The following is a 12,603-nucleotide window of genomic DNA, read 5'->3' as shown; positions in this document are numbered from 1 at the left end:
TCATATTACTCTGTCTGTACTAAGAATAACTCCAAGTTTCCATATATTACACTGATAATATGGTGAACAGGACAATTCTGACGTTTGTGTCCTATGTGTTTGAACTTACAAATCGAATGAAAATTATGTAAACGATTTCAGAATAGACAACAAAATGCAAGTGAGTGTTAAGACAAGACCTCACTATTGACGAGAAGGAGCGAACTAACTCAACTTAAAACTAGTTAGTTGAAGTTTCCAGATTTAGCAATCTGAAAAAAAGTAGCTTTAATTTTGTTAAAAAAAAATAAGAGAGGGAGAATTATATTTTGTCTAGGATTCAAGGCAAATGTTTAAATATATTTTTTTAAATAAAAACCCAAAACCCTCGTTCCTTTCAATCTCCTACCTAGGCCTATATATTATAAAACCCTTTTATTTAAAACCTTCCCTTCTGCTTTGAATTGGGTAAATCTGACACACTATAGCTGTCATCAGAATTAATGTTGCCTGGGGCTTCAGTGCCACTACCACTGCAAGACTTTTGAAACATTGCTTATACTGCCATAATAAAAATCCTATTTGTGTGGCTGCTAAATGCACATTTCATCATTATCTCAAAAGCATTTCCAAAAGGGCAATAAACATGCACTAATATAAATTGAACACTTAAAAACAAACCCTAGTTCCAAGATGTTTCTCCTCTGTTTTTTGAATGCCACGTACTCAGGGAAAGTAAGGGATATTCCACGGCTAGCTATGGATTAAATAATTCTAATGCACGATGCCGAGGCAAAGAACCACCCAACGTGAATCGAAGTGCATTCAAATTGTTTAATGCACAGCTAGCTGTGGATTATCCTGCTTATACCATGGTCATTTGCCAGCATATGATGTTATTGATGTTTGCAGTACAATATTTGACCGAAAGGGTAAAAATTACGGTTATTTTCATCAGTTATGGCTCGTTAGATCTAGCCCTCTGACCACTTTGAATCAGACACAGAGATAAAATTTATTTGAATTAATGAATTGTAGCACTTATTTGAATTAATTATCGAGCAAGAGAGAGAGCGAGATAGAAAGCGAGAGGGAGAGAGAGAGAGTGAGAGATGCATGTGTGAATTACCTGCATCTGTGCAGCATCTCTCTCTCTCTCTCTTTCTCTCTCTCTCTCTCTCTCTATTAAAAACAAAGCTGTGAGTTTAATTACTTAAAAACCAGCGATGTCACCCCTGTTGCTGAGAAATATAATGTAGTGATTCAGTAGTGAAATCATTTTACTAAAAGTCGTGGGGTAGCGTTGATAAGTTTCTGTGCTCCTGAAAGTTTCGGTGTGCGTCTGTGCGAGTGACGTATGTGTGAGTTTGCTTCAATGAAAACAGCGCATTAATATAGAACAGTTATTAAACTGATTTGGAACAGCCTGTGCATTAAACAGTTTTATTGCACACCTTTCAGCCAATCAAAATCGAGTACTCAGACAGACGCAATATAACCTTAAGTAATCAGACTACTTCTAAAACTGATATGTAAAAAAAAAAAAAAAAAAAGGTTATCAATTAAAATATACGAAGGTCTAATTTAGATAGTAGGTATGGTACCACTGGGCAGGATATAAACAGTTTAATCAAGACTTTTGATGCAAATATGTCTGTCTCTGGTGCCTGTTTGTCTTCCTAGACAACGGTCTAAACTATTCAATCTAAAGAAAAAAGTTAAAAGCTTCTTATAGTTAGAATATTCTCTGTTATGAATCACAAACAGATTTGCCATGTCAATTTAGAATGAAAATATCGTATTTAGAATAATTTCAATTGACAAAATGCTACCCCTGAATTGAAGAATGTTTGAAGTGGTTTTAATTACACGGCATTGTTTTTCAATATTTCATATTGACCGGAAGTGGATTAAATGCTGCGAAGTCCACAATTTAGCCAAACAGTTGCTATATTTTAATACAAATTCTAGTTTACTGCTAATTTAAATAAATGTACCATGTGACAATAACAGAATGCAGCCTTCTAGTCATTTCTATACTGTACATTTTTAACAAATGTAATTGATTTCTTTTCTTTTTCTTTCAATGTAGCAACTATCTTAGTTTTATTGCAAAACTTTACTATAAGATTCAATTTGTTAACATCAGTTAATTCATTAGGTATCCTGAACTAACAATGAACAATATGAGAATAGCATTGATTCATTTATGTATATGGTAATCAATAAACTATACTATAATATACTTTCAGCTTTTCAAGTTGTATATATTAATGAGTTTCAGATCGTTTCATGCACAGCTATCTGAGGATTATCCCGCTTATACCATGGCCTTTTGCCAGCATTGACAACTCGTAATTAATGTTTTCAGTGCAATATTTTACTGGAAGGATAAAAATTGCATTATTTTCATCAGTTATGGCTCGTTAGATCTAGCATTGACCGCTTTGAATCAGACAAAAAGATAAAGTAGTGCGGTAACATTACATTTATTTGAATGGATGAATTATAGCACTTATTTGAATTCATTATCTAGAGAGAAAGAGAGAGAGAGATGTGTGTGTGTGAATTACCTGCATCTGTGCAGCGTCTCTCTCTCTCTAGTGTGATTGAAGTGTAATTACTTCAAAACCGATGTTACCCCCATTGCTGAGAAATATAATGTAGCCATTCAGTAATGAAGCTACATTATTAATAAAAGTCGCGGGGCAGCGTTCATCAGTTTCTGTGCTCCTGAACGTTTCTGTGTGCAGCGTGATCTGTGCGTGTGAGTGCGCTTTATTAAAAAACAGAACATTAATATAGAACGCTGAATAAACTGACTTGGAACTACCTGTACATTAAAAGGTTTTATTGCACACATTCCAGCCAATCAGAATCGAGTAGTCAGACAGACCATGGTATAAACATGAATTAACAATGGTACATTTACAAATTATCCTTAACATAGATTAATAAATTAATTATTTTAGTTCATGATACAAAATGCAACTGTTAACAAATTAAAGGTAATAGTAAAGTGTCACCAGTTTTAATGAAATGGCATAGACTATTGTTATAAATGATATTAATGTATGTTCACACTTTGCTGACCACAACCATATGGCATTCAAAAGAGGAGCACAACATCTGCAGGTGGAATTAGCTGTTGTAGTGCTTTCAGCAGACTTGTGTTCTTTAGACCAAACGCCTGCAAGAAACACTACTAAGATGAGCGCTGTTCCACAAAACACATCATACTTTGTTTTACACAATAGGACTTTGTTTGAGTCAACTAATGTTAGTTTGAGCATAGAAAACACATATATTACGAACCAATCAAGCACAATAGATTTTAGACTATTTTGCAATTTCATGATCTGGTAGTGTCAAATGACAATGAACAGATTTTAACAAGTTTAACAGATACAAGTTGAGCCAAACTGTATTAAAATGTTTCAGTCAATAATAGAAAGGTTGTTTTGAAGTATAGATGTGCTTCTGTGGAAGAACAGATCATTTCCAGTTATTCATTATGTCCACTATCATCATTAAAGTATGCCTTACACCCCCAAGTGGCATTTTTCATTGTCAAGAGATATGAAATGGCGAGAGTCTGTTAAGATTCAACCGTTGCATTTCTCCAGAATGAGCAACAAGGACACTCCTGCACCATTGAATGTGTGCGATGCAGTTTTTTCAAGTGACAGTTCTTAATATACAGGAGGTTATACTTCCAAAACCATCTTAGTACGAGAGCCTTGTTGCAAAACTCTGGAGATCTGTAGACAAACATTCAAGATCATGAATGAGCTTTCCATCAAAGCAAAGTCAACTGCACGTATTATAACAAATGCTGTATCAGCAGGGCCATATACTAACATGAATCTAAATGCTGAACAAGGTGTTGGTTAAGAGAATGTGAAGTAGATCTACACGTTTATGGCATATGACTGTCAGTGGTGTCCAATACTGCTCCATGACTTTTCTGCTTAGTTTAGCTCCAACCCTAATAAAACACACCAGAACCAGCTTATCAAGGATATCAGGATAACTAGAAACTTTCAAACAGGTGTGTTGCAGAAGGTTGGAAATAAACTCTTCAGGATTGGATGATGAACACTATCGGCATAGATTTGTAGCTGCCATTTCTTTAGTTTTTCTGTTTAAAAAAAGTTGTTATTTTCACATGTGTGTTCTAACATTATTTTCGTACAATTTCTAATTTATTTTCTTTTAAAACAGAATACAGTTTTTTCTCTAAAAGGGGATAGTTCACCCAAAAATAAATTCTGTCATCATTTACTCATCCTCAAATTGTTCCAAACCTGTATGAGTTTCTTTCTTCTGTTGAACACAAGAGAAGATATTTTGAAGAATGTCGGTAACCAAACAGTTGATGGGCCACATTGACTTCCATAGCATTTTTTTTTATTCTATACTACTCCAACCGTTTGGTTACTGACATTCCTAAAAATATCTTCTTTTGTGTTCAGAACAGGTTTGGAATAACATAAGGGTGAGTAAATGATGGCAGTTTTCATTTTTGGGTAAACTATCCCTTTTTAGAGCTATAAAAAGACTGTCTTCTATTTGAAAAGAAAATATTTTAAATAACGATAAAGATATAGTTCAAAAAGTGTCTTAAAAATAATAGTCCGCACAACAACTATAACGATAACAGATTAGAAAAAAATAATAATTATATATATATATATATATATATATATATATATATATATATATATATGTATGTATGTATGTGTGTGTATGTATCATTCTAATCACTTTCAGAACAATTTTCCAGCTGATGAATGATAAAAACATTGACAGCCAATCAGAATCCATCCTGTTTTAAAGAGGTCGAGCATTTTAAGTAGCAGACAACAAAACTGCAGCACGTGCTTATAGTAAACAGGACGTTATCGTACGTTGGTGTGGACGTTAATATAGTTATCGTTATAGGTGTGAACAGGCCTTTAGAAATCTAGGAAAAAATAAGAAAATATCAAATGTAATAAAATGCATTTATTAGCCAAATAATGACAGTGCAGAGACATTGCGACTGGAGCTCAATTCATCCTTGATACTAGGGGCTCTCACACTTCATTTCAACTCATCTCCCAACAAGGAAAAATAAATAAAATCCTTCTCAACAAAGGACAATTTAAAATAGCAACAGTTGTTGTTCGCTTTTGAGCTATGAGGAAATGTGCAACCGTTTGCAACCTTGTAATGACAACACATTTAAAATCAAAAAGTGAAGGAAACAAAAAGGATATTACTGTACCTCAGCACTTCACAGGGGATTATAGAAGACATGATAGAGATCATCAAATTACTAAATTCAGAATACATTTCACATTTAGGCAAATCAAGCCAATAACACCAAATCTGGTCAAATATTTCAGAAGAGCTCCATCAAAATACATTTCAAAATGGATTGAGTGTATTTAGGTCACTTTTCAAAATCACATTTTCAGCTTTAATGACAAAAACAATACGCATTCAACATTGAATCTTGATTTAGAGTCCAATCCTGTTCCTGGAGGTCCACCTGCAGAGTTCAGTTCCAACACACCCGTCTTGCTCCTGAAGATCTTAATGAGCTTCTTCAGTTGTGTCTGATCAGGGTTGGAGCTGAACTTTGCAGGAAGATCTCCAGGAACAGGATTGGGCAACCCTGGTCAAGCACAATGGACAAAAGCTGTCCTATACTGTGTATAGTGATACATAACAGTAGGGTTCAATTTGTCATGAACTAACAAGAACAGCATGTATTAATCTTGGATAAATGTTAATACATTTTTGTATTATCCATAATATATTATGAACAAACATCAATAAACAAAAATATATTTATCAATTCAATTAAATGTTGTAAAAATTGTTAGTTCATGGTATCTAATTCATTAAAGGGTTAGTTCACCCAAAACTTTGTCAATTCTGTGAATAATCACTCATTCTCATGTCGTTCCAAACCCGTTTTCAGAACACAAATGAAGATCTTTTTAATAAAATCTGAGAGGTTTCTATTCCTCCATTGACAGCCTAAGCAACTACTAATTACTACTAATTAAAGTAATCCATGTGACTGCAGTGGTTTAACCTCAATTTTACGAAATTGTTTATGAGTGCTTTGTTTGCGCAAAAAGACAATTTACCAACACGCATTCACAAGAGCACCACGACGCATTCATGTTGTGTTGACACGAGAGCAGACGTTGTTGCGTTGAACGTGCGTCGGAGATTAATAGTTTGTAAATAAAGTGGCAAATTATGTTTTTTTTTTGCGCAAATAAAGCATGTACATCTCTTCATAAAATTGAGGTTAAACCACTGGAGTCACATGGATTACTTTAATGATGTCTTCAATACATTTCTGGGGCTTGTAAGTGGTAGTTGTGTAGGGTGTCAATGGACAGAGAGCTCTCAATTTCATTAAACATATTTTTATTTTTGTGTTCCGAATAAACACTCGTCATCCAAAAACACTTTTTTTTTAATAGTATCAATATACCGACATGTATTGTCCAAGAATGTACCATTTTGCATAAACTTAAAATTAATTTCCTTCACATATTAAAAAGCTTTCAAATCATTATAAAATATAAAATAATCAGCAGAAAAATCTGACTAACAGATCTGACCGGATTACAATGTTGTTCAATATTTCTGTCTTTCAATATTGGTTGCAAGTCATGCGACGCCGCATGACATTTTTAGGTACAAATTGTAACAGCCTCACTTCTATGGCGTAAATCTTTAACAGTTAACAGCATAATAAAGAGAATATAAACATAGTTCAAATTCTTTTATTTATAACTCATGCATGCAAGTTTTAAAATCAAGTGAAAATGTGAGATTGAAAACCAGTAAGTTTTCTACCACTCAGGACAATGGGGCTCATTTGCCTTTACAGAAAAGGGTTAAGAAAATCTTACTTCAAGATGGTCTCACTATAATTCACTAGTGTCTTGAGCCTGTGTTGTCATGCAGCAGAAGAAATGACATGTAGAGCCTTACATTCAAGATAATCCACATTTCAGTTTTGATGGAGCCCTTCTTAAATGAGGCACCAGTGGGGCATTTGAATGGATGCAAGGGACAGAGAGAGAGAGAGAGAGAGATACACAGTTACTCTGCGCAGCAGTTAGAGATGACTTACTCTGCCTTGGCTCCCTGGACCAGGAGGGTGGTAATGCAGTCAATGCTGCCTGCACGGGCCGCTTTGTGGAGGGGGGTTTCACCAACATAGTCCTACAAGAAAGAAAGAAAGAAAGAAAGAAAGAAAGAAAGAAAGAAAGAAAGAAAGAAAGAAAGAAAGAAAGAAAGAAAGAAAGAAAGAAAGAAAGAAAGAGAGCAAGAAAGAGAGAAAGAAAGAGAGAAAGAAAGAGAGAAAGAAAGAGAGAGAGCAAGAAAGAGAGAAAGAAAGAAAGAAAGAAAGAAAGAGAGAAAGAAAGAGAGAAAGAAAGAGAGAAAGAAAGAAAGAGAGCAAGAAAGAAAGAAAGAAAGAAAGAAAGAAAGAGAGAAAGAGAAAGAAAGAAAGAGAAAAAGAGAAAGAAAGAAAGAAAGAAAGAAAGAAAGAAAGAAAGAAAGAAAGAAAGAAAGAAAGAGAGAGAAAGAAAGAAAGAGAGAGAGAGAAAGAGAGAGAGAGAGAGAGAGAGAGAGAGAGAAAGAAAGAGAGCAAGAAAGAGAGAAAGAAAGAGAGAGAGCAAGAAAGAGAGCAAGAAAGAGAGAAAGAAAGAGAGAAAGAAAGAGAGAAAGAAAGAGAGAAAGAAAGAAAGAGAGCAAGAAAGAAAGAAAGAAAGAAAGAAAGAGAGAAAGAGAAAGAAAGAAAGAGAAAAAGAGAAAGAAAGAAAGAAAGAAAGAAAGAAAGAAAGAAAGAGAGAGAAAGAAAGAAAGAAAGAAAGAAAGAGAGAGAAAGAAAGAAAGAAAGAAAGAGAGAGAGAGAGAGAGAGAAAGAAAGAAAGAAAGAAAGAAAGAGAGAAGAGAGAGAGAGAGAGAGAGAGAGAGAGAGAGAGAGAGAGAGAGAGAGAGAGAGATCTAAAGCACCAGCTGGGATCATTTGTCACACAAATTATTTTAATTGTTTTGCAACTGCAATATCTTTCCATTTCAAATTCTTCACTTTTTAAATCGTCTTCTTCATGTCTGATAACCAAAACAGCAAAAATAACCAGTAATATCAAAACTTACATTATGTGTACCTTAAAATAAAGTGAGAGGAGAACTAATTGCAATCATGCAATAATCTGACAGGCTGAGCTGATCTATTAGATAAAGCAAATATCTGCAATGTGTTATTTTAGCATTATTTATTATCACCATTATAGTGTTTATTAATAAAAGGAGCTAATTCACTTTAATTTGAGTTAGTTTTAGACATTTTTTAGCTTTTCAGTTTTAGTAATTTTAGTACTTCAACTATACTTCAAACTGTCTTCCTCTTAGCTAGTTGCTAAGGCAACATCAACATTCTTTTTTTATCTAATATTTGTATGTAATTTTACTTCAGCTGTCAATTTTGGTTACACTTTATTGTAAGGTGATGTAGATGCATTGTACTTAATGAAGTACTGCGTATTAATTAACAACATGTACTTACTATACAGTTAAGGTTAGGTTTAGGGTTAGTTACTTGTAATCATGCATAATTTACTGTTATTACTATAGTAAGAACATGTAGTAACATGTAACTATGCCACCTTAAAATAAGTGTGTAGACTACCCAGAGTGCTGAATATGGCAGCATTCATCATCTTGCTGGAAGTGAAAGTGCAATGTCTCCGTCACAACCCAGCATCATCATTTATTTAGAAGCTGGTGGATCATCCTGGCAGAGCAGCAAAGGCGCTCCCAGCAGGAGCAATACACTTTTCACTTTGACCAAAAGCTACAGTGAACACTTAAATGAGCGGCTGAGATTCACCCAGCCCTTTCAGCAAAATCAGCGATTCACTGGAAAAGAATGTGTGCAAAATTCACTGAAGTATCAAACCGTGAGAGAGAGATCAGTCGATGGGAAGGGTCATGCCCTTAAATGAATAATGCTGAACTGTCTGAGCCAACGGGGATGTGAAACTAGCCTATATTTGGAGAACACATCACTGGTTATGTAACAATGGCCTAGTAATCTCATTTCTCTGCTGTAACACACCAATGAATGGTAGGGGTGGAGAACACATGAACAATCGGAAATGTGCTCATATGCCGATGGGGATTACCACATTCTGCACATATGGAAAGCATAATAGTGATGCAGTGCATAAGCACAGTCGTGAAGGGCCCAGGGCCTCAGAAAACTGAGTAAACCCAGGCTGATTGGGTCAAAAATAAGCACAAGTATATATATTTCATAAACACCTCTACTTTCAAATGGGGAAACTGTAGGGGTTGACGGTATGACTACAATCTTAAATCAAGCTGGAACTTCATATCTTGTTAAATTTACAGTAGCGGTTGCAAGAAATTCACCTTAAAAACTACAGTGACAATGTTTCAGGTTTTACAGGATGGCATATAGGTACCTTTATATTTTATAACTCATAACCAAATAATTTCATGAAGTGATATAATGTTTAGGCCCCCCTATAAATAAAGCAAAATCGAAGAACGAACGTGAACATTTCAAACAAAATCAGGCCAAAATGAAGTTCGTTTGGAGTTTGAACAAGCTTGCCAAAGCGAACTATCCAAAAAAGGTCGAGGTCAGGTCAGACATCCGCCCGTAAAAACACAAACATACTGTAGAGCCACTTTATAGTAGAAATTGAAAAGTTGTGATGAGAAGTTATTAAAAGTATGTTTTTTTTTTTTTCATGTTTAATACTGTAAAGCTGCTTGCTTTTAAACAAAGGTGTATAAATAAATATGATCAAATGCCTTTTTAACTGCTGTTTTCTCACAGCTGTCATTAAAGTTGCGCGTTTATTTTGTTATTGAGATGAAAGCGTACAGGACATATTTTCATATTTATCTAAATGCGCTCTCAGCAGTGCGGGTGGCTCTGGATGTTTGCTAACAGTAACATACCTTGCTCAGGCATTTCAAACTTCAAAAGTGAAAAATGAAAGAACTTCGTCGTGAGTTTTTAATATACCAATCTACCAAAATTACGAACAACCAAAATGTGCTTTTTTTACCTTAAATGTACTGTTAACCACCATGATAATAATGATAAAACATGGTCAAAACTCTTATATAGACAGAGGGTCATACACACAAACACAACACAAAACTAAAATAATGCAATAAACATTAAACAAATAACACTAAACTCCCTAATGTACATTACTGATAACAAACGAGAAGAAACCAAATGTATAAAATAACATCATTCCAGTTTTTCACAGAAAATTATATGACAGTTCATAGTTTTTACTATGACACTACATACTAATTTTAATGTATTTTATTGTAAAATTACAATTATTTTTTTTAAATAGCCTTAGAACACTAATGCATCTCATATATCACAGTGATGTCTTACCTGTCTGTTTATATCAGCTCCAGCTTGCAGCAGCCAGAGCAAGCACTGAGGATGACCCCCGAAGGCAGCAATGTGAGCAGGCGTCTGGGCAAACCGAGAGGTCACCGAGTTCACACCACATCCCACCTGCACCAGACGCATTACACACTCCAGCTGGGTTATGGGAGAGGACAAAGAAAAAGTGCATTTACTGATATGGGCTTTTCAATAGCTGATGGTAATCGATACCGATAGAGCAAGATAGCAGATGTAATGCCGAAATTGAAAATACAATACATAAATGCATATTTAAAATACAACTTAATGATAACAAATGAGATGTAGACAAACTGCTGAAATTCCTGTAGACAATCAGTTTCTTTTTTTGTAAATGGATCCTTCACATTTCCGAGGTTCTGAGTAGTGGAAGTCGTCATAGTTGGGTAAACTTGTATACTGGTGAACGGACACTACAACAAATATAATTTACATTCCCATTTGCTCCAATAGCAAAAGAAAAAATCCACAATGACATTTCTATGACTTTACAAAAGTGGAAACAGATATCTAGCTAGAGATTGATTACGTTGGTCAGAAGAGAAAAATATGTCAAATTTGCCGTCACTCCCTTTAGGCCACATAAAATCTAAACAATCATCGTTTTGACCAGTCGAATGAGGAAAGACAGCTGTCCGTCACTGCATTCACTACTACAGGTAAGAAGATAGCTGAGAAGATAACTTATCTGATAAGAAACTTTGTTTAGCACACCGTTACTTGTGTCCCTGCAGCATCTGTGTTGTTTTCTCTGCAGCCTCTCTGGCCTTCTGAGGAGCCAGCTTTCACCCGAGCATGAGGATATTCTAGTTTTTCTCAACATGAACATGTGAAACAATATAAAAACACGATAACCATATGCCAGTCTGTGAAATGGGTCCATTATTCTCCAGGAGGGTTAACAACACCTCTGTTAAACATCTAAATCAGACATAATAATTGGTCTTGCTGTAACGCACATGGCTAAGAAAACAACTGCATTTGACAAAGGAGCCATTTAGTACATTTGATAAATGGTTACTGTTGTGTTTTCAACATTCCCTGATCCTCATTCCTGCAAGATCTCAAATTTCACCCTGACTCTTCCTGTTATTCATCTAATCAACAGTGCATTGCCTTAAAAACGATTCTACTCTAGACACTCCCCTGCTTAGAAGACATTACACCCATCCAGATGAAGCAAACACAGAGAAAGTGGGAGTGGCACCAGAACAGAGGGGTTTATAGCTTCCTCATTCTCTCTTTTATAAGTCATAAATCAGATTTGGCATCACTTTCATTCAACTGGAATCTAGTCTGATATAACACCCTTTTGATCAAGCTCATACACACTGACACTGCCTTGAAAGGTTGCGGTGCAAGTTCATGCATGCATCCTGTGGAACTTTAAACTGTGCAGAAAATGTTTGCCCTTTTCAGTAACACATTTCTAAAAATAAGCCGATGGGTTGGTGTTTATATCAGCCTGCTGTCTCGAGTACTTCATCTGGTTGTGTAACTTTGAGACATCTGAGAACACAACACATCAAGCATCAGTTACATTAATAATGTAGCTCTTGAGAAAGTGAGGGGAACCTGAAGTTCAGCATCATTACCTGAGGAAAGACTACACCCACAGGTATCAATCGAAAAATACACTTGTATGAAGACTGAAATGTTTGACCACGTGAATCAAAAGCACTTATTCATAAAGGTTAATTGACCCAAAAATGTAAATTCTGTCTTTATTTACCTCAGTGTTCCAAACCTATATGAGTTTCTTCTGTTGAAGACAAAAAAAGATATTTTGAAGAATGTTGTTAACCAGACAGTTGACAAGCCATTGACTTCCATTGTATTTTTTTTCCTACTATGAATGTAAATGGGTACCGTCCACTGTCTGGTTCACAACATTATTTAAAACATCTTCTTTTGTGTTCAATAGAAGAAACTCATGCAGGTTTGGAACAACTTGGGTAAGTTAATTTTTGGGGTGAACTATACCTTTAAAGCAGTGGAACCGTATTACTTTCATCGTGTCCAAACGATTATTCACAGGCCGGTTATTCATATGGCAACGTAAATAAAAGTGTTATTTATTTGTCACAAGTCATAAAATGAATGAATAAATCAATGCA

At 35.1% G+C, this 12,603-nt stretch overlaps 1 protein-coding gene across 2 annotated transcripts in view; it reads right to left on the bottom strand.

Moving 5' to 3' along the window:
• The window catches only part of ankrd10b (ankyrin repeat domain 10b), a 30,964-nt gene that overhangs the window by 16,480 nt on the left and 1,881 nt on the right, over nucleotides 1–12,603 (bottom strand). For both annotated transcript variants that reach the window (XM_081369547.1, XM_081369548.1), the window contains exons 2-3: nucleotides 10,451–10,603; nucleotides 7,127–7,218 (exon numbers count right to left, since the gene is read on the bottom strand). In XM_081369547.1, the coding sequence (XP_081225673.1) occupies nucleotides 7,127–7,218; nucleotides 10,451–10,603 (245 nt within the window). The remainder of the gene's footprint in view (nucleotides 1–7,126; nucleotides 7,219–10,450; nucleotides 10,604–12,603) is intronic.

The sequence above is a fragment of the Scardinius erythrophthalmus genome, assembly GCF_964197995.2.
Source record: "Scardinius erythrophthalmus genome assembly, chromosome: 6".
Lineage (NCBI taxonomy): Eukaryota > Metazoa > Chordata > Actinopteri > Cypriniformes > Leuciscidae > Scardinius > Scardinius erythrophthalmus.
Note: the sequence above shows the minus strand (reverse complement) of the source record. Positions and strands in the feature narration are given on the sequence as shown.